Source organism: Phoca vitulina, unplaced genomic scaffold (assembly GCF_004348235.1).
Source record: "Phoca vitulina isolate PV1807 unplaced genomic scaffold, GSC_HSeal_1.0 scaffold10, whole genome shotgun sequence".
Taxonomy (NCBI): domain Eukaryota; kingdom Metazoa; phylum Chordata; class Mammalia; order Carnivora; family Phocidae; genus Phoca; species Phoca vitulina.
In genome coordinates this window covers 23,780,554-23,802,447 of record NW_022589713.1, presented here as the reverse complement: position 1 = coordinate 23,802,447, position 21,894 = coordinate 23,780,554, and the positions used below count along the sequence as shown (strand labels likewise).

Genomic DNA, 21,894 nt, shown 5'->3' with positions numbered 1-21,894 from the left:
TTTTTATCTAAGAAATAAAATACATTATTATTTAATAATCATGAGATGACTTTTAAAAGCAATTTAAATTATTTTTCTGTATATAAAAAGCATTTATTTGTCAACAAAGAATTATTGCGTTTGTATACCATACCTGATGTGCTTTAGGAAGAAGTGAACCAGGTGGTTTTTTTCTGAGTACATATGCTTGAAAGCCCTTCCGAAGATAAAAGGTTGGATTGGACTGTCCTGATCTAGATAAGAGTAGAGAAAAGGTCAATTACAAGGATATTTTCCCTCTTCCCCAAATCCTACCAAAATGTCAAAAGAAACACAAAATAAAAATAAATCAATTTCAGTGCTGGGAAACCAAGAGGGGTGCTACCAGCAGCTCAAAACATTGTTTTAGATGATATAAAGCAGATGATAACACAGTGGCAGGTGGACAATCTATAACCCACATAGGTAGAAGAGAGGACCTCACTCCCTGCCTGCAAATCATGAGTGTTATCAGAAGTATCCCTAGAACAATGTCTAAATCTAAGGAAAAAAAGGCTGGGAGAAGAGGTTGTATCAGTCAGAAAATTAATTAAAGGATGCTGGAATAACTGGGTTGGTGTCCCTTCATCTGCTGTTGGATATAACCCTCAAATGCTTCACCGAGGCTAGTACCCAAGTGCAGCTCTCCACAAGGGGAATTGTGGTAAGCAAGGTCCCAGGGTGGACACCTGGGCCAGGGAAGTACATTGCCCCAGGTAATGCACAGATACCAGGGCACTGGCTCTCCCTGCGAGGTGAGCAGAAATTCTCACATGAACTGAAACTACACTCTAGATACCAAAACTACTCAGTTTACACCTTCATTTACAATATGGCCAATTTAAGAATTACCCAGCTTTTGAAGACTCCAACAGCATGAAAGGAGGACTTAACTAAATAATGAAAAGAATCAATCCCTGATATGTGCTGCAACATGGATGGACTTTGAAACCCTGATGTTGAGTGAAAAAGGCCAGTCACAAAAGGTCACATATTATATGATTCCACTTCTCTGAAATGTTCCGAGAATGTAAATCCATAGTGACAGAAAGTGGATTAGTGGCTGCTAAGGGATGGGAGGAGGGGACAATTGGGAGGTAAGGGTTTTTTTGGGGAGTGATAGAAATGTTCTGGAATTAGATAGTGCTGCTCGTTGCACAACACTGTGAACATACTAAAATCCACTAAACTGTACACTTTAATTTTTATTTTTTTATTAAAGATTTTTATTTATTCATTTGAGAGAGACAGAGAGAGAGACAGTACAAGCAGGTGGAGCGGGAGGCAGAGGGAGAGGGAGAAGCAGGTTCCCTGCTGAACAGAGTCCACCGTGGAGCTTGATCCCAGGACCCCCCAGGATCATGACCTGAGACAAAGGCAGATGCTTAACCAACTGAGCTACCTGGGCCCCCCAAACTGTGCACTTTAAAATAATTCAAATTTTAAATTTTATGTAAGATAAATTTTATCTCAAAAAATCCCAATGTCACAATACTTCAATAGAAAAATAAATTTAAAAAGTATGTATTTCTTCCAAATCAAAACCTCAATGAGATACCTCACACCAGTCAGAATGGCTAAAATCAACAAGTCAGGAAACGGCAGATGTTGGCAGGGATGTGGAGAAAGGGGAACCCTCCTACACTTTTGGTGGGAATGCAAGCTGGTGCAACCACTCTGGAAAACAGTATGGAGGTTCCTCAAAAAGTTGAAAGTAGAGCTACCATACGATCCAGCAATTGGCACTCCTGGGTATTTACCCCAAAGATACAAATGTAGGGATCCAAAGGGGTACATGCACCCCGATGTTTATAGCAGCAATGTCCACAATAGCCAAACTGTGGAAAGAGCCAAGATGTCCATCGACAGATGAATGGATAAAGAAGATGTGGTATATATATACAATGGAATACTATGCAGCCATCAAAAGGAATGAGATCTTGCCATTTGAACGATGTAGATGGAACTGGAGGGTATTATGCTGAGTGAAATAAGTCAATTAGAGAAAGACATGTATCATATGACCTCACTAATATGAGGAATTCTTAATCTCAGGAAACAAACTGAGGGTTGCTGGAGTGGTGGGAGGGATGGGGTGGCTGGGTGATAGACATTGGGGAGGGTATGTGCTATGGTGAGTACTGTGAATTGTGCAAGACTGTTGAATCACAGATCTGTACCTCTGAAACAAATAATACAATATATGCTAAAAAAAAAAAAAAAGAAGATAGCAGGAGGGGAAGAATGAAGGGGGGGAAATTGGAGGGGGCGACGAACCATGAGAGGCGATGGACTCTGAAAAACAAACTGAGGGTTCTAGAGGGGAGGGGGGTGGGAGGATGGGTTAGCCTGGTGATGGGTATTAAAGAGGGCACGCTCTGCATGGAGCACTGGGTGTTATACACAAACAATGAATCATGGAACACTACATCAAAAACTAATGATGTGATGTATGGTGATTAACATAACAATAAAATTTTTTAAAAAAAGTATGTATTTCTGTTTTAAAAAAAATCTCACCAAACTAAAAGCTTCTCCCCTGTATACATATCTACCATGGTTCTAACAAAGACCCCCCCCCCCCCCCCCCGCAAATGCAGAAGCCCACCTTGGGAAGATCATCACCAACACTGTGAACAGAGTAATGGCTAAATTTAACCACTCTTAAGCATCAGGCCGCCATGTAGTCTAGAAACCACTGAGGGTATCAATACCATAAGAATCATCAATAGGCCAATAGCCATAATTATTGTTTAAGACGTAGACAAGAAACATGGTGCTGAAAGAAATATGTTGATCTATAACCAAAGAGGTGGCACCTTTGATTTGTCAAACCTTAATTAACAAAGATGGAATCTTGGCATTTAAGTGTGCAGTTAGGGAAACTCACTTGGTTGGAGAAGACTTTGATTAGACAATCAATCTCACAAAACCCTAACAGGCTACCCTCTGCACTGGTTCACTTGGAAGCATATGAAGTCAGGAAATACAGTATTCCAGCAGGGCAGCATCAGATGAGCTTCTATAGTGGAAGCATCCCAGGAATCCATGCAGGATTCTGGCATCTACTCTGTGGCCCCTGTGGCCCTTTGTTGACAGCTCAGGTTCTAAGAAATGAGACCACATAGGTGAGGATGGGTGCCAACTGTGCTCAGAAGCCTCATGTTCCACAGGAGCCATGGCCTCTAGTAACAATCCTTTGGACACGGCTCCCAGCACCCCAACAAGGGACGTGAGCAGTTGCAAGAACTTGCTACACAAAGTATCCCACCAGATACTTAGAGTTTATTTCCAGGCCTACCAGTTCAGATACAGTTTATCAATTAAGTATTATTTCCACCAGAAGTAATGTTGCCTAGACACAAGGCTGACATGCCACCTTTACCAAGTTACCACAGTAACTGAGCTAGAAAGTTAACTTAATTTGTCCATAGAGAAGAAAAGGTTTTTTAACCCTTTCTTCACATCTTGCTAGAGAAGTCTCAGGCCCGTGAGCTCATCCTGGTGGGTGGTTTTAGCTGCATTTCCAAGCTTCAGAAACTTAGAAATTCCTACAGGATTTTTTTTTTTTTTTTCAACAGAAAAAATTGGAAAAAAGCATCAATCCTGATAAGGGTGTTACTTATGTTTGCAGCTATGTAGGCAGCCATCTTGTCCCTTGTCTGGAGATAAATCTGAAAATATTCAGGATTCACTGCTCTTTGATATCATCCCTTTTCCTAGTAATGCTGAAATCACTACTTTGGTATTGAAACCACTGGTGAAGTCATGACTATTCTGGTTAAGTGCAATACACAGTTCATTCCAAGTGAATTTAGAACTTCACTATCTACTCTATGAAATTGAGTGAGCAATGATGAAAGATCACAACCAGTTTGGCAAGTTTGAACTCACAGATATCCTTCCTGTACCTTTAGATTTGTACAAACTGAAGTAACATTTGATACTGATGATAACAGCATCTCAAATGTATTTGCTCTAGATAAGAGATCAAGAAAAGAGAAGATTAAAAGACCAACGTCATGGTGTTTGAGCATGGCAAACATTGAGTACATGGTCCAAGAGGTTTAAAAGTACAAAGCTGGAGATGAGAAGCAGAGAGGTGAAATATCCCTTACATACATGCTCTGATCCTAAGTATTCAACAGTAGGGCCATGGTGGAAGATGAGACACATCAAAGCAGAAATAAAGATGACGCCAAACAGAAGATTCTTGGCAGGTACATTGGAATCATCAAATGGCTGGCGAAGAATCAGATTACTGAGAAGGAAGAATTTAACATTAGCAGAAAGAGCTGGAGATATCCTTCCTCTGTATCCCTGGAACTTTTTGTCTTTCAGCATAATCACATACAGCATCACTCTCTTCTCTGAATGGACCCTTCATCTCCTTGCTCTAACTAAAACTTGAGTGTTCCATGAGGACCCTGTTTCCCTTGTAGGCCTCTACAGTGGTAGATTTTTTCCCCTCACATCACTCATCTAGTGGGCCTGGAGATGGAGTCTATGTCCCTCCTGATACTCATTGCCCCTTGCAAACTCTTTGCCTTCTTCCTGCCTAAACCTGTTACCCAGCTTTGAATTCATGTTATGAGACTACCACACTCCACCCTTTCTTGTTGAAATCAACTAGTCTCTCTGTTGCAATCACTCTCCCCATTGCCTATTGACTCACTATTGCTCTTATTTACACTACTCCTATCTTCATTATTTCAAAATCCACTCAGATGTTCATTCTAACACTCAGGCCTGTCAGTCCCTTGAATTCTTCTACTCTAGTGATATTTTCCATTACAGTACTTCAGTCACTCACTCTAGGGGACACATCTTAAACATTAACAACTCAAGCACTGCATAATCCTCCTTGTTAAGCATTTCTATTTCTGACCATAATCTAGTTTTCCACTCACTCCCACTGGTACACTGATTCCAACAATCCTTCAATCCTGGGATCTACCATCCATTGATCATTGTTTACCGTCCCTCAGCCTCCCGTTCCCCCACCACATCCTTTCTGAACTCGCTTACTTTTGATGGCCAATTACATAACTACCCTCTTGAATGCACCTTTAATACACTTGCCCCCTCTCCATGTTATTTGCTTGTCTTCCCCCATTCTGGTTTAAAACCAACTCTTTGCCTGCACTCACATAGCTGAATGTAGCTGGATAAAGAAATATCGTAACAGTACTATAGGCCGGTGGCATTTATCACTGGAATTTGTATTCCTTGACTACTGATTTATGTGAAAATAAAAATAGGGGTAAAGGAGATTGATCAGAGTTTTGTGGTATAGAATTAAAAGGCACCATGGGCCAATAGATAGTGGAGGCTTAAGCAGGTGGAATTAAAAACAGCTTAGGTTTCTAGCCTAGAAGTATTGTGTTGTAAACAATGTTTAAGATCTTTCACCTATTACTGCATCATTAATTATCAAAAGGAGCAGGTTCTTATTACAGATTAGGAAACTAGTTCTCAGGGAGTTTATGCAACATTTAAATTCCCAGTCATTAAGTGGCAGATGGAATTTCCTGAAAACCAAGATTGTTTCTATAGCTCTGTGTTTAGACCAAAGTACTATTTTTTGAATAAATTTTTAAAAATTTGTTTTCTATTATAAAACAGACCAGAGCCAGATTCGTGGTGGGCAATAATACTCTCAGGATCGTCATCCAGTTCCATTCCCTCACTTCAAAAAGAACTAAAGCCTAAAGTGGTGGTGTGATTTACTAAGTGGAAGATCTAATATTAGAATTCAGATTCCCCCAGCTAGTGCCATTAACTCAACCTCCGAGAATAGGGCCAATTAAACGGAATCACATCTGCTTCTCAGAAAAAAAGATCTAATGGTTACAGAACAAAAGTTGAAAGAAGACCTCTTTATATTCCACAGAGCTTCCAACCTTAATTGCCTCAGTGAATCCTCCAGGTATGTAATTGCATCCTTTAACAAAGATTCCTTCTTATAGTTGGAACCGTGAATGTTGTGATGCTTCCATTATTGTCCTCGAACCGGAAATAACCAGAATGAAATGCAGGGGACCACTGGCGGCAGCTCCCAGCTGCAGAGTGCGTCATTGCAGGAAAAGAAGCTGGGACGAGGGAGACTGCGACCCCACCCAGGGCCAAATTAAGAAAAGCCCAATGCACAGATTTGTTTCTGCTGAAGACCGGCGTCGATACCTGTATTGGGTAACGGTCAGCTTGGCCTCGGGCTCGGCCCCAAAGCCGGGCAAGTGCTGGTTTAGATAGGCCTCTAGGGACCCGCTGTCGAACTTGTGCTGGGGCAACACTTCGCCCGAGTCGGGCTCAGGGGAAGCACCGGGCTCCATGGCTGCGGCTGCCGCCCGGAGACGCAGATTCCACAGGTCTTCGGCGCTGAGTCCCCTGGCGGCAGAGACTACCACTCCACAGCCAGGGGGCGAGGCCCTGACGCGTCGGGGCGGACAGGACCCAGCCGCTCCAGCCAATCACACTGCCCCGGAATCTGGTGACTTAGGCTCCAACTGGGATGTGCCAGGGGACCTCCGCGTTCTCGCATTTAAAAAATTTTCATTCAGTCTCACAGTCGGAGGCCGCAATCTTAAGGCAAAGCCATGTTAGTCGCTGCGAGCAATTAAGAACGAAAAGGCCCCTTGCACCCCAAATTTAATGCACCGGCAGCCGTAAGACCTATACAGGGTCCGGTTCAGAAAAGGGTCCGTCAGGACCTTGAGCCCAGGAATAAAAGATCCTGGTGTTTCTTCTAGCCGCCGGGCTGGAAAGGCAATATCGCAGGCCGCGGGCTTTGGACGCTAAGGACTCGCGGCCCTGCTGCGGCCTGGTCTCTTAGGACTGGGGCGAAGAAGGCAGCCAAGAAGGGCGTTTTGTTTTTGTTTTGCTTTTCCTGAGGGGGAGCGATGACTGCAACGTACCGGAAGCGGTACGGTGGGAGGCCCGCGGGAGCGGCCGCGACGTGTAGTCTGTGCGGCGCTGGGAGCACTTCCCCAGGGTTCTGGGCTGGGAAGGCGGCGGCTACGGGCCTCCTCACCTACCTCTGGCGGGGTCTGCAGGCCCAGCAGCGTGGGGCGGCGGCGGCGGCGGCGGCCGGGGCTGGGAGCGTTGGCCGCCGGGGTCCCAGCCATGGCCGAGTCCGTGGAGCGGCTGCAGCAGCGGGTGGAGCAGCTGGAGCGGGAACTGGCACAGGAGAGAAGTCGGCGAGCTGTGGGGCGCGGCGACGGAGGAGGCGGCCGGGTCCGCATCGAGAAGATGAGCCCGGAGGTGGTGGACTCCAACCCCTACAGGTGACCTGCGTTGCGGGTCGGAGGCGGGCTAGGGGGTGAGGTCAAGGTCTGCGAGTGGTCAGGAGTGAGGCGCTCCCTTCCTGTCAAGCTCAACACGGCCTCCCCGCCTTCCTCTTCTTGTGCTGGGGTCCTGCTCCCAAACGCGCAAGGCCAAGTCTTAGTAGTGGTGGAAAGGTAGTCTTCCTCTTAAAAAAATACACACCCACACCCACCAAAAGCCGAATGAATCAGCCATATGGTGCCGCTCCCCGGCCTGCTGAGGATACGCGTCCGGTTTCCCTCATGCCCCGTCCACGTCTCCCTCGTTCTGCGCAAAGCTGATAGTAATAACTTTCAGAAGACATTAAATGTAAAACCCACTAAGCATCAAACTTCGAGTTTCATAAAGGCTTCTCAGTATTTCAGAATTGGGGACTTGGGGAGAGCAGGATTAGCTTGCTTTAAAGCTTCGACTTGACCGGTCCTGCCCGCTCCTGTCCTTTCAGCTGGCTGAGTATAGTGCAGTGGTTCTAAGAGTAAGGACTCTAGAGCCCGACCGATTGGATTCAAATCCTAGCTCTCAGTAGCTGAGCAACCATGGGAAATACTTGTGTATAGCAGGGACCAATGGTACCAGTGAAATCTTCAGATAATACCTAAAAGTGAAAATCCAGAGGTAACAATGTTGGCGAGCTATATAGAGATTTGTTAGTAACAGTTGAAAATGAGAGGAAAAGGACGGTCGGGGCCAGAAGACTGCAGAATTTCCTAGCAAGCCTGGTAGAACTATTTGACTCTTTAAAGTGTAAACGAATGGGAATTTTATGTATATGTGTATAGGTTTAAATGTATATATTAAAAACTTTACAGTAACTAGGTAAAGTAGCTCTCTTAAGAGTCCTTGGCGTGCAGTAGGTCCTTACTAAAAGTAGACACCATCCATTATGGGTGGAGACAACTATGTTAAACATTAAATCTGGGTGTTAAATATGAAATATTTACATATGCTAAGAAAGCACAGAAATATGTTGAAATTTCACTTTGACCTATCTCATCTGTACACTTAACATTTAAGTCAATGGTTTTCAGTTGTGGCTGTCCATTAGCATATCTGAGGAGCATTTAAAAAAAAAAATCTTGTTGCACAGGCTACACCTGGAAGGGTATTCAGTGTTTTTAAAGCTGCCCAGGTGACTTAATTTCATCTGGTAAAAGCCAACTGAAAGATTTCTTTTAAAGCATTAATAGTGATTGAGTTCGTGTTTGTCTGTGATGATGTGTTTACCTGTATCATAATTAAAAGATTGTAAGCTTTAAAACATTTTTTCTTTGTTTTAAGCCGCCTGATGGCATTGAAACGAATGGGAATTGTAAGCGACTATGAGGTATGGTAAACCTTTCCAAGTTTTTGAAGATGGTTTCAGTAAATGAAAATAATTTCTGATGACGTTGTTGATGAAAAGTTAACCAACAAATATATAATTTTGCGTTTCACAGAAAATTCGAACCTTTGCTGTAGCAATAGTAGGTGTTGGTGGAGTTGGTAGTGTGACTGCCGAAATGCTGACAAGATGTGGCATTGGTAAGGTAAAAACATTTCTCTTTGCCTGTCATAATGGGAAACTACTCACTTCTGGAGTGAATCAGGTATAAATTAGGAATTTTTCTCATTATTAATGGTTTATTGATTTGTGGTGTCTTTATTCATATTGTTCTTTCTTTTTTTTTTTTTTTAAGATTTTATTTATTTATTTGAGAGAGAATGAGAGACAGAGAGCATGAGAGGGAGGAGGGTCAGAGGGAGAAGCAGACTCCCCGCCAAGCAGGGAGCCCGATGCGGGACTCGATCCTGGGACTCCAGGATCATGACCTGAGCCGAAGGCAGTCGCTTAACCAACTGAGCCACCCAGGCGCCCTCATATTGTTCTTTCTACCCACAGGAGTTGAGACACAACCCCACCCAAATGGAAGCTGATATTAATGCTAATAAAACAAGGAATATCTAAATTTTGTTCAGGAATTTTGTGTTTGTGATAATATATGTTACAATTTGGGCTTAAATGTTTTAGATATAGAAGCTTAGGAGAGAAGGCTGTTAAATTGATAGTGTGTGAAACACAGGCATCTAACAAATATTTTTTAAACATGCTTTATACAAGATGGACTAGAAAGCATGTACCTTTTTTTTTCAAAAAATAGTTGCCCTTTATTAACTTATTTAGAAATATTTTAAAAAATTTATTGTAGTTGACATACAGTATTAGTTTTGGGTTTGCAACACAGTGAGTGATTCAACAGTTCTATACATTACTCAGAGCTCATAAGTACAGTCACCACTTGTCACCATACAACATTATTGCAATATTGTTGACTATATTCCTTATGTTGTGCTCAGCCTTATAAAAAAATAAAATCTTGCCGTTTATGACAACATGGATGGTCCAGAGGGTATTATGCTAAGTGAAATAAGAGAAAGACAAATACTACATGATTTCAGTTATATGTGGGATCTAAAAAACAAAACAAATGAACAAACGAAAAACAGACTGTGAAGTACAGAAAACAAACTGGTGGTTGCCAGAGGGGAGGTGGGTGGGAAAATGGGTGAGATAGGTGAAGAGGATTAAGAGATACAAACTTCTGGTTAGAAAATACCCTTCTTACTCTTAAAATTGAAATGGAGAATGCTCTAAGATTTTTTTTTTAATCTGTACTTTTTTTTTCACTTTTTTTTCTAAAATTGATTTAGGTTGTGGGTAGAAAGGAGAGAGAACTTTATACCAGTCTTAGATTTGTAAAGCTAAAGTCTGTGATGTTAGATTTCTAGTGGTGGAATACCAAAGCTTTCCACAATTGATTTCCCCCTCTTTTATTTGTCATTTTGACAAAGCAAGCATTTTCCCCCACAAAGTTTATCAGCTCTTTTTAATGTGTTGGTCTGTCCCATGCCCCCAAATTCTTTTTTTTTTTTTTAAGATTTTATTTATTTGAGAGAGAGAGTGCATGCCCGTGCACGAGCAAGCTAGGGGGTGGGTGGGCGGGGAGGCAGACAAGCAGACTCTGCACTGAGCACCGAACCCAGTGTGGGGCTTGATCTCAGGAACCTGAGATCATGACCTGAGCTGAAATCAAGAGTCGGACACTTAATCGACTGAGCCACCTAGCCGCCCCCATCCCCCAAATTCTTAAAAGAAAGTGGTTTCAAAGTTGGCACTCATTTATCAGTATAGAAAAGGCAACACAAAAATACTAAAAATGTTTATTAACATGTTAAAGTCTTTCAAGAAGTTTACAAAAGCCAGCCAACAATTGCTTATAGTTGACATAAGAACCATGGCTGATTGACCTAGGATAGTAGAGATCATGGAGATTATGGGTCTCAGGTTTGAGTGTGCTTCAGAATCACTTGGAAGGCTTCTTAAAACATAGATTGCCAGACCCTACCCCGGTGGTTTTGATTCTTTAGGTTTCGAGTGGACCTAAGAATTTGAATTTGTATTAAATCCCCAGGTGATTCTGATGTTCTGGGGGGATTTTTTAAGAACTGCTGGATCCTTGCTACTCAGTCGGATGCCCCAAGTAGTAGCATCAGCATTACCTGGGAGCTTGTTAGAAATGAATACTCCCAGGCCCCACCCCCCAGGCATGCTGAATTAAGAATCTGTTTTACAAAACTCCAGATGATTCATATGCATATTAAAGTTGGGGCAGTGCCCCTATATTTCTGACAAGCTCCTGGTGATACTGATGCTGCTAGCCCAGGCCTCAGTTTGAGTAGCAGGGCTCTAGAACGGTGGTTATCAAATATTGCTGTAATTAGAATCACCTGGGAAGTTAAAAAATTTTGATATCCAGAGTGGAATAGAATCAATCTTTGGGGATGGGACCCAGACATCAGTATTTTTTAAAACTCTCGTAGTGATTCCAGTGTGCATTCAAGTTTGTAAGTTAAGGATCTGCATAGGTTAAGTTTCAAAACTCTTTTCATTATGTAAAACAGATAAAGAAGAAGCTAATTCATGGTTAAATAGGGAAGTGGAGCATTGGAGACTCAGCCTACTTTTTACCCCTTTTGCGGTGTCCTGGATCACCAGATCTAGATTAGCTGCATTATTTTACAGATGAAGATACAGGCCTAAAAAGAGAGTGACTTATCCACGATCAGAGCTAATTAGTGACAGAGCTACAACTCATATCTCTTATCCCCAAATTTGAGATTTCCTTAACTTATAAACCAGCTATGAGGCTGAAGACTCAAATTTAATACTTGGCCTGACCTAATAAATACTGTCTAATGAGCTGAAATAAGCTATATTTTGTTTTGACTCAGAAAATTATCATAGCGGGCAGACAGGGGTGATGTATTTTCTAGCAAGATATAAAGGGTTACCTAGGTGTTGTTCTGTAGTTTGGGTTAATTTTGTTGTTGTTAATAAGATCCCCCCCTTCCTTTTTTTTTTTTTATAATTTTAGCTGTGCACAGGATGGTGCACCACAAGCCACAGCCCCCCTCAACCACTGCTGTAGCCTTTGCCTCTGTGCTCACCCTGCCCTGGCCTTTCCCCCCATTTTTGTTTTTATTTTTAAATCTGGGATGCTGAGAATTGTGTTATAAAGTTACAGAATTTTAGATGAAGGAAGGGACCTTGGAAATATTTGAGTGCAACCTGATAATTTCTTACTGATAAGAAATGGGATCTTTAAAAAGGTGTATGTATGAGTGTGTGAGTGTGAGAAATGCTGTTATGCCTAAATATATAGAAGGAAACAACAATTAACTTACTGGTTAGTAATTCTGTTTGGGGTGAGCACATTTTAGCCATGAGTTAAGAATGGTGTCATAGTCACAAAAGGAGTCATGTTATACTATAATTTTAATTTATGACATTTGTTATTTTAAAATTTCATCTATCTAATGTGTTCTTGGCCTTTAGTAAAGGATTAGAATGAAATGGAATAAACATTGATTTCTCAGTGAATCATTTAGAGAGTCAGTAAGTGTTACGGTTCAGGTGCAGATGCTGGGTTGAGAATGCCTGAATTTGAATCCCATTTTCATATCTATTAGCTGAGTGACTTTGGGGTATGTACCATAGTTGTCTCATTTATACCTATATGAGCATTAAATGAGTTAATATATGGTACCTAGTATTTTAGAGTTAGCTAATATTATTACTGTCAAACTGTTAAACCCATCAAATGTGAAGTCCACTAATTTTTCTTTGTTATTTTTAGCTTATATTTTAGTATGTTTTTCATTAAAATACCACTGTTTTCATTTTAGTTGCTACTCTTTGACTATGACAAGGTGGAACTGGCCAATATGAATAGACTTTTCTTCCAGCCTCATCAAGCAGGATTAAGTAAAGTTCAAGCAGCTGAATATACTTTGAGGTAAATGGAATAACAGTTAAAGACTATATTTAGTGACACTTAGTTTGTGCATTTTGTATAAGTTAATGCATAAATTTGGGGCACCTGGGTGGCTCAGTTGGTTAAGCGACTGCCTTTGGCTCAGGTCATGATCCTGGAGTTCCAGGATCGAGTCTCGCATGGGGCTCCCTGCTCAGCAGGGAGTCTGCTTCTCCTTCTGACCCTCTCCCCTCTCGTGCTCTCTCTCTCTCTCAAATAAATAAATAAAATCTTAAAAAAAAGTTAATGCATAAATTCTTCTCCATAAAAATGCAGGTTTTATACAAATTGTCTTACCTCTTGGAACAGGGTTGGCAACCTTTTTCTGCATAGGGCTAGATAGTAAATATTTTAGGCTTTGAGGGCCAACTATGAAACTGCCCAGCTATGTAGTGGTAGTGCGAGAACAGCTGTAGGCAATAGAAAAATGAATGAGCATGGCAGTGCTCCAATAAAACTTTGTTTATGGACTCTGATGCTTAAATTCCATGTAATTTTAGCATGTTATGAAATACTGTTCTTTTCTTTTCTGCCACCATTTAAAAAAAGGAAAAACCATTCTTAGCTTGCAGACTTCATAAAAACAGGTGGTAGGTGGGGCACCTGGGTGGCTCAGTCGTTAAGCGTCTGCCTTCGGCTCGGGTCATGATCCCAGGGTCCTGGGATCGAGCCCTGCATCGGGCTCCCTGCTCGGCGGGGGGCCTGCTTCTCCCATCCCACTTCCCCTGCTTCTGTTCCCTCTCTTGCTGTGTCTCTCTCTGTCAAATAAATAAATAAAAAATCTTAAAAAAAAAAAACACTGTTTAAAAAAAAACAAGTGGTAGGTCAGATTTGGCCCAAGGGCCATACTTTGCCAACCCTTACTAAGAAGTTTCTTTGTGGCCTCAAACATACTTGCACTGAATTAAATAAGGAACAAAGAAGCTCTTTTGTCAGGCTAGGCTGTAGCTCACAGAGGTGATAAAGGCTTAATTCTGAGAACATATATGGTAGGAACATTTGTGTAATCCTGCAGTCAACAGGTTTTGAATGTAGTCCTTGAAGTGGGTCAAAGGAAGTAGAAGAGGGCTTCGGATTTTCTTTGAATAGCTTGAATTCCATTTTTCTAACCTTTGTTGAATGATCTTTCTCAGCTTTTTCCTGCTTTCACTTAGTATTCCTACCAGTAGTTTAATAATCATTCCCTTTTTCCCTCTTAGGAACATTAATCCTGATGTTCTTTTTGAAGTACACAACTACAATATAACCACAGTAGAAAACTTTCAACATTTCATGGATAGAATAAGGTAAAATTTTATTTATGAATATTTTGCACGGTGTCCAGCTCAGTTAAACAAGTATTATTAATAATAAAATCCACTGATGTTTAACTCAGTGAGTTGGTAGATTCGATATGTTTTTAAAATAGTTAATTTTTGTGTGATCTTTATGTGTTAGGAGCTCAGTAAAAAGTAAATACTGTCCAAAAAACAGTAGTAACAACAATAAAAAAACCAAAAAACCTAAAACCCTGTAATTATAATGATAGAACAAGGGATCCTCAATTATAAGTTCTGTGTTCTAGATTATATTTCTATGTAAAATGGTTTTCTGCAGAGTTTTGTAACACCACTGAGATATTGAATTATATTCAATTTTTATTACATTTACATTTGGAGTGAAACATGAATAAAAGTCTGAAAGCTGATAGGGAAATGGTAACTTTTGTGAATAGACTTAATACTTCTTGTGCCTTCTAGGCAAAGTAATGTAGTATCATTGATGTTCATATTAGTTACTTAATACATACTAGATCTTTAATATTAAATATTATGTCATAATTGTACTCATTTACTGAAAGAATAAATGTGTGCCTGAACAACTACAGTCTAATTAGAGTGTATTTTGTGCCCTGATTTTTTTTTTCCAAATAAATTTATTTTCTTTACCTAGTAATGGTGGATTAGAAGAGGGAAAACCTGTTGACCTAGTTCTTAGCTGTGTGGACAATTTTGAAGCTCGGATGACAATAAATACAGTAAGTATTCCTATTGTATAAGATGTTACACTCATGGATTTATCTATTTTCTTGTATAGTTCTGCATTTAAGAATAGTTCTGCATTTAAGACCTCATGTGTTTTGTTAATTTTTAATTATTTCTTACCCTACTTTTGAAATTTATTCTAATAGCTGTGGGATCTGTCTAGCCTTGCTGGTATGGCTTATGTTTCAGTATCCTATTCTCTCTTATGCCAATAGAGGAAACTATAAAATAGTAGATACTTCTGTTGTACAATTTTTAAAATAAATGACTACCTTAAAATGTCTTAACTCTATGTCAGCATTGGTTTTAACTTTTATTACTTTGAGTAAAGATATAAATATGTATAAATTGCCTACAAACCTGGTTTCTCAGAAATAAAAATCTTTGAATTGCTATGTTTTCAATTTTTCAGAAGATATTTTGCAGTTTTTTGTTGCTGAAATTATTTTAGAAAAATGAATTTTTACTTTAATAGGAAATACAATAAGCCTCATGATTCAATTTAATTAAATAGATATTTATTGACTGCTTACTTAAATGCTGTCAGTTTACTTTTTAAAAAAAAAAAGATTTTATTTATTTATTTGACAGAGAGACACAGCAAGAGAGGGAACACAAGCAGGAGGAGTGGGAGAGGGAGAAGCAGGCTTCCCATGGAGCAGGGAACCCGATTTGGGGCTCGATCCCAGGACCCTGGGATCATGACCTGAGCCGAAGGCAGACACTTAACAACTGAGCACCCAGGCGCCCCTGTCAGTTTACTTTTTAAATAGAGTGGCATTTGCCAAGGAATTCCACTATTCATAACTTTCCTCTTTTGAAAATTTTAAAAAACCCTTGGTAATCCATTTAGTTAAAATCCAATTTTTAATGAAAAGAACTTACAGTAAATTACTTCTTTTTATGTTCTTTCTTATGTTTTCACCTGTTTCTACCAAGGCTTGTAATGAACTTGGGCAAACGTGGATGGAGTCTGGGGTCAGTGAAAATGCAGTTTCAGGGCATATACAGCTCATAATTCCTGGAGAATCTGCTTGTTTTGCGGTATGTGTGATTCATTTTGGCTTATTTTTTTCACTATTAAGTACTAGAGTTCCTAGGGGTATTGAAAATGTATTCAAAGAAAAAACAAACTTTGAGATGGAATACTATTTTGAGTATGTTATACTTTTTTCCTTTTGTTTTGAAATATATTTTCTTTCATTCTTTTTCATATAGTGTGCTCCACCACTTGTAGTTGCTGCAAATATTGATGAAAAGACTCTGAAACGAGAAGGTGTTTGTGCAGCCAGTCTTCCTACCACTATGGGAGTGGTTGCTGGGATCTTAGTACAAAATGTGTTAAAGTGAGTGAGGGCTAATTTTTCTGAGTAGTCTTGGTTGTTTTTGATAAAAATATATTTCATAAAGCATTTCAAATACTGGAATTACCAGCTAAGTATTTAGTTTTTTAAAAATCTAGTTTTAAATATAAATAAGTTTTAAAAATATGTATAATATATATGTACTTTTAATTTACATACATCTTAGTATAGCTAATTTAAATATAAGCATACATATTAATACACATATGTTACTCTGTATTTGGAATAGCTCATGTTAAATGGTACAGTGGTACTGGTGTATTTATATATGAAGTATTAACCAAATGATTTAAATCTCTGCAGTTTTGACCAAAGAGCATTAAATACACTTCTTTAATTCTTACTAAAAATATGAATGCGATTAAACATTAATGAGGATAATTATCTCTGCTATCCAAAAACAGATATGCAGCAACCACACCATCTAAACTATAGCAACAAAGATTTCTTTGCAGCTAAAATTAATGTCAAAGGGTTTTTGAAACAACTCACACTTTATTAAAAGCAGAACCCCTTTAGGTGTTCTCTATCTCAGGCCATTTTTTTTTTCTCATTTTACAACTTTAGTAAGCTTTGTTATGTTTCCTAACCCTCCAATATAATAAGAACAAGTTGCAGCATGATATAGAGAGGCACCCTGATATCAGAACCGTCAGCTACCAGCAAAAAAATTGTAAAAAGCATACATGAGAACTCTCAAGGCAACTGTCTAGGGCTAGTTCATATAAGAAAACTTCACAACCATACAAACTGTACAAACTTTAGTAGGCCCTATCTAAACAAAACGTTTTATAGTATGCTACAAAAAGGATGAGGGGGGGAAATCATGGTTATAAACTGTTCTCTTAAGGATGTGTCCTATTTAGCCAGCCCCTTATTGATGGACATTAAAACTACTTACAGATTTTTTTTTTTGCTTCTTTTAACAATGCTGCAGACAACATCTTGCATGATTCTTATAAATATGAATTTTTAGAAGTGGAGTTTATGCAATATTTAACAGTACTAAATTTCTCCTCCAAAAATATACATTTCTATCACAGTGTAGGAGTACCTGGTTCACCCACACTGGTTGATAACATTGGGTATCATCAGACTTTTTAATCTTTGTTAATATGATGGGTGAAAAAAATGGGTATCTCATTTTAATTTTCAGTTGTTTATGGAAAGGGGTGAGCACTTATATTTTTCTGTGAATTGTCTGCTTCATATCATTTGGTCAGTTTTTTGTCTTGTTATATATTAACATTCGTTGCAAATATTTTTCCTTTTGTTTGTATTTTGTATGTGATTTTTTTCCTCTTATAAGCTTCTAAAAGGAATTAGATTTGACTGGTAGGGAGCATAAGGGAGCTTTATGGCACATGGAAATGTTCTGTTTTTGATCTGGTAGTGATTACATGGGTGAAGACTTTTGGAAAATTTCACTGAGCTATGTATTTAAGATTGTAAACTTTAAAGTAAGTTGTGTATAAAAACTTTTAAAGTAGTTAGATTTAGTACCATATCTCAGGGATTCTTCACATTTTAATTTGACATCAGTACTTAAGGTGCTGTTTTGTTACAAAAATCATTACGTACTTCAATACCGTTTTTTAAAAATTCAATTATTTCTAATACTTTTATGGCTTATTTATTTAAGTGTACTTTGATTTGTTTTTCTAGGTTTCTGTTAAATTTTGGTACTGTTAGTTTTTACCTTGGATATAATGCAATGCAGGATTTTTTTCCTACTATGTCCATGAAGCCAAATCCTCAGTGTGATGACAGAAATTGCAGGAAGCAGCAGGAAGAATATAAGGTATACATCAATCCATCAGAATGTATGAGAGGTCATATTATTTGGACAGTAATTTAAAACAGTTATTTAGATTTGGATACAAGATAAATGGATTCTGGATTTTTGAAAGTTTTTTTTATGGTATCTCTAAGGTGGAAATGTTAGTAAAAAATTCACCATGCTTCAAAAGTAAAAAAATCTCTCTGAAGTCCTTTCTTGCTTTTGGTAAAATAAAAAGCCTGTCTGAATTCTTGCTCAATGCTTCAGAGGCCTGAGAGTAAGAACACTTTGATACTGTTTGATTTCTACAGAAAAAGGTAGCAGCACTGCCCAAACAGGAGGCTGCTCAAGAAGAGGAAGAGATAATACATGAAGACAATGCATGGGGTAGGAATTCTTTCATAAATTGAAATGGCAGTGTCAAATCTCTTATGGAAGGGAATATAATTATAATTATACAAATTTTGAGTAATTATTGCTTATTAAGTTCCTTGAAAACTGTTGTAAGATCAAATTTAACTCTACAGGTATTGAGTTGGTATCCGAGGTTTCAGAAGAGGAACTGAAAAATTCCTCAGGTCCGGTTCCTGACTTACCCGAAGGAATTACAGTGGCATACACAATTCCCAAAAAGGTACATCCAAAATCTGATTTACCATAAGTGAATGTTATATAAGAGAAAGTTTATTTATCTTCTTTCATCTTCATCCTATTTTATAATGCCAATGCAGTATTACTGTTTTAGGTATTTGACATTATATATAATGGCATTAAGACGTGTAAGAGAAGGTGTTCAGTGTTAATGTGGAAATAGGCATAGTGCCTTTTAAACTCTTTGAAACACAGACCTAAAATAGTGTTATTGACTCATGAATGGATCAGATAAAGTAGATTTTGATTAAATGAAAATAACATTTTTGTATATTGAGCATTTTAGCCATTAATACCATTTAAAAATACCACTGCAGTAGAGATCTCAAGAATATTGAAATTTCTGTCTTGTAAATCAAAAGATTGGTGGGGAAAGTAAAGGATTTTGTCTGTCCTAAAAATTAGAAGGCATATTTCTTAAAGTTTACTTTGTAAACTAGTTGAACATGGTTAAAACTTAGTGATTATATATTCCTAAGCATCACAAATTTTATATGGTTATTTTTTCACTATGTTTCCCTCATTTGTTGATAGCAAGAAGATTCTGTAGCTGAGGTAACTGTGGAAGATTCTGGTGAAAGCTTGGAAGACCTTATGGCCAAGATGAAGAATATGTAGATAATGGACTGACCTATATTTTATTTCCTGAGGTTAAGCCTATTCCCTTGCAATTAAAAAAATCGTTTAAAAACTGACAGAACTTAGGGCAACATTAATTGATACATAATCTTCACAGAATTGTTACACTTCTTGAAAATAGTGTTGTTTGGAGCTTTTTCCCTTCAACTAAATCAGTAATTCCTAAAACTCATGTTTCATTCTAGTTAAGAAAACTTGAAAACTTAGCCACTGAAATGCTTTGGCCTTTTGGGAGGGGTGGGAAGAAAGGACCAATATGATCAATATGATGCTATATTTGTTTTCCTTCCAGTAATCCTTTGTGGTCTGTTGCCCAAGGCCATGGATAATAAAGTAGTATGTGGTTCTCAAATATAGGGAAAGGACAGGAGGTACATCCAATTGATTAGAGCTAGCAGGTATCTACTCATTGTATTTAGAATCTCTCTCTACAAGAAAACTGTCCACTATTATTAACTTGGCCAACAGTGAATTTAAAATAATCTATAAAATAAAAAATATCCTCTCAAATGTTACCTGACTAAATACAAGCTAAAATGTAGTCATTGGAAAAGTTTGTAAACCTGTGAATTCAAAACAAGACAAATGCAAATAAAGTAAGCTTTCTTCATGGATAAACAAATAAAGGTACTTTCAGGAAGTACAGATTATTATATTTCTGCCCTGACCAAGGAAAGAAGTCCTTGCATGTGTAGAACATATATCTGGAGTCACTGCACTTTATTGAGGAGTAAGGAATAAATTTAGTTTAAGATCATCTAGATTATACCCGTCAAATGGGCTACCTTCTGAGTACTTCATTTAATTTTGATTTTCTAGATAATTAGATAGTTGTCCTGTATTGGCATAAAAGAGACCTAAATTACATCTGTAATGACTGACATATATTTACTCACTAGAAGAGTATCATTTACCCTGATCATGACCACTAAATTATAAACTGATAAACTGGTTTTCTCTAAAGTTGCATACAAATAATGAAAGCTTAAGAGAGCCTTAGTTAAATTCCCAGTGGTTTGGAGACCAATAAAAAATATGCACGTGTAACCATTATCAGTAGGATGTTAACTATGCTATGCTAATCTTCTGTTTTGATGATTTTTTTTACTTTGAAGGTATGAATGAATAAATTGTATCTCTAGGGAAGAAATGTTAGTACAAAATGAAAAATGCAATTTCCATTTGTAAAATAAAGTTCTAAAAACTGATTTCAGAAAGTCCCAAATATCAAATATGTTCAGTATATTTGCTTTGAGATCCTAGAATCATATAGTGATTCTTCTGTTTAGAGTAAGGTCAGGAAAGTAGGGGGATGGTAGCCTTGAAACTTATTTATGTTGCCCTGGTAGGTCATTTGCCATTAAAAAAGAAATAGTGAATTCATCTGTAAAGTAGTTTTTTCTAGTTACTCGAGATGTTTTGAACTTCAAAAAAGAAATGTAGTTTTTCTAAAAATAACCCCATTTTTTGGGAACATCTGGTATACTGATTTGGTAAGGCTTTGCTTATAATTTTTTTTTTTTTTTTTTTAAGTAAGCTCCACATCCAGCGTGGAACCCAGCACGGGGCTTGAACTCACGACTACACTTTGCTTATAATTTAAAAATTGTATAGTTTGATGAAGTATAATAGCCAGAACTTACCTTTGTTCTGCTCTTAACATGGCATTGCACACTGCTGGTGTCTTATACTGTATCAACTATTACCTAAGTTATCTAATTTGTCTAATGTCTTCCATTAAAAAATAGTTGGATGATTTTACCAGAAAAAAATCTGGTAACAGGTATCTTTTGCTACCTGGAGTGCTCTCTTAACGTCTGTATGCCATAAAAACTTACATATATATAGTAGCCAATTATGAGAAATTAATCATCACCGAATTTTATAGTACTAAATAAATCTGTAGTGCTTGACCGTATTTTTAAACACTGTTGTTTCTAATGTGAAAGAAGGAAACACACTCACCAAATTGCCATAGCACAAAGGCTCTAAATTACAGTAAAACAATATGTTCAGCTTTAACCCCTTCCCCATTGTGAATGGGAAGTTAATTTATGTACCACTTAAATGTTTTATGTAGTGAAAAGAATATGCATCCTAGGTTTTCTCACATAAAAATACTCCTTGAATACCTACAAACACACTGATCAACACAAAATGGTAATAACCATTTAAGAATAAATATTAAGGAAGATTTAACCCTCCAATTGCAGTTTTTTCCCATATTTCTCTTTCTGCAAAGTATTAATGAAAATTAACTATAACTACCATTATCTGGTTCCTACCAATTCAGATGTAATTGAGTTGTCTGAAAGCTACCTTTTTCATTGTGAAGGTGTGTATCAATGTGAACATATTTCTATTTGAGAACCTCAAATACAAAGAGATGTCTGTCCCAGCTTTTTTTTTTTTTTTTAAAGATTTTATTTATTAGAGAACACGAGTGGGGGTGAGGGGAAGAGGGAGAAGCGGACTCCCTGCTGAGCAGGGAGCCCGATGCTGGGCTTGATCCCAGGACTCCAGGATCATGACCTGAGCTGAAGGCAGACACTTAACCAACTGAGCCACCCAGGCGCCCCTACTTTTAGCTTTTTAAGTAGACACTTTACATGAAAACATTTGAGTTGGTAGTACAATAAGTAAGATCAAAATGCAGCTTCAAAAGTATATTTAAACTTAAATTTTATGAAATATATGGAGTCCTCAACCCCTAACTAATTAATGAATTTTTACCATAAATCACT

At 38.2% G+C, this 21,894-nt stretch overlaps 2 protein-coding genes across 4 annotated transcripts in view; one reads left to right on the top strand and one right to left on the bottom strand.

The window, feature by feature from the left end:
• The window catches only part of ACAD11 (acyl-CoA dehydrogenase family member 11), a 99,155-nt gene extending 92,466 nt beyond the window's left edge, over nt 1-6,689 (bottom strand). Inside the window, exons 1-2 of the mRNA XM_032408692.1 lie at nt 6,202-6,689; nt 134-233 (exon numbers count right to left, since the gene is read on the bottom strand). Of these exons, the coding sequence (XP_032264583.1) occupies nt 134-233; nt 6,202-6,350 (249 nt within the window). The 5' untranslated portion in view covers nt 6,351-6,689. The remainder of the gene's footprint in view (nt 1-133; nt 234-6,201) is intronic.
• A 273-nt stretch (nt 6,690-6,962) lies between these two features.
• UBA5 (ubiquitin like modifier activating enzyme 5) lies at nt 6,963-21,610 on the top strand. Of its 3 annotated transcripts, none has more exons than XM_032408693.1 (12): nt 6,966-7,301; nt 8,620-8,665; nt 8,778-8,927; nt 12,565-12,674; nt 13,892-13,978; nt 14,625-14,709; nt 15,656-15,760; nt 15,935-16,062; nt 17,746-17,881; nt 18,172-18,247; nt 18,388-18,494; nt 19,046-21,610. In XM_032408693.1, the coding sequence occupies exons 1-12, from the start codon at nt 7,141-7,143 to the stop codon at nt 19,127-19,129; spliced, it is 1,275 nt and encodes a 424-aa protein (XP_032264584.1). In that variant the 5' UTR covers nt 6,966-7,140; the 3' UTR covers nt 19,130-21,610. The 3 variants fall into 3 exon arrangements, with proteins under 3 accessions (XP_032264587.1, XP_032264584.1, XP_032264585.1); XM_032408694.1 differs by having other exon boundaries at nt 6,968-7,301; nt 8,778-8,867; XM_032408696.1 differs by lacking the exon at nt 13,892-13,978 and having other exon boundaries at nt 6,963-7,301.
• The last annotated feature ends 284 nt before the right edge of the window (nt 21,611-21,894 follow it).

What these genes read in the sequence shown, in the direction of transcription:
- UBA5 (XM_032408693.1), top strand. Translation starts at nt 7,141, where the DNA reads ATGGCCGAGTCCGTGGAGCGGCTGCAGCAGCGGGTGGAGCAGCTGGAG. An exon ending in CTCGGATGACAATAAATACA is followed by an intron (nt 14,710 to 15,655) that starts GTAAGTATTCCT and finishes GTTTCTACCAAG; the next exon opens with GCTTGTAATGAACTTGGGCA. An exon ending in CATACACAATTCCCAAAAAG is followed by an intron (nt 18,495 to 19,045) that starts GTACATCCAAAA and finishes ATTTGTTGATAG; the next exon opens with CAAGAAGATTCTGTAGCTGA.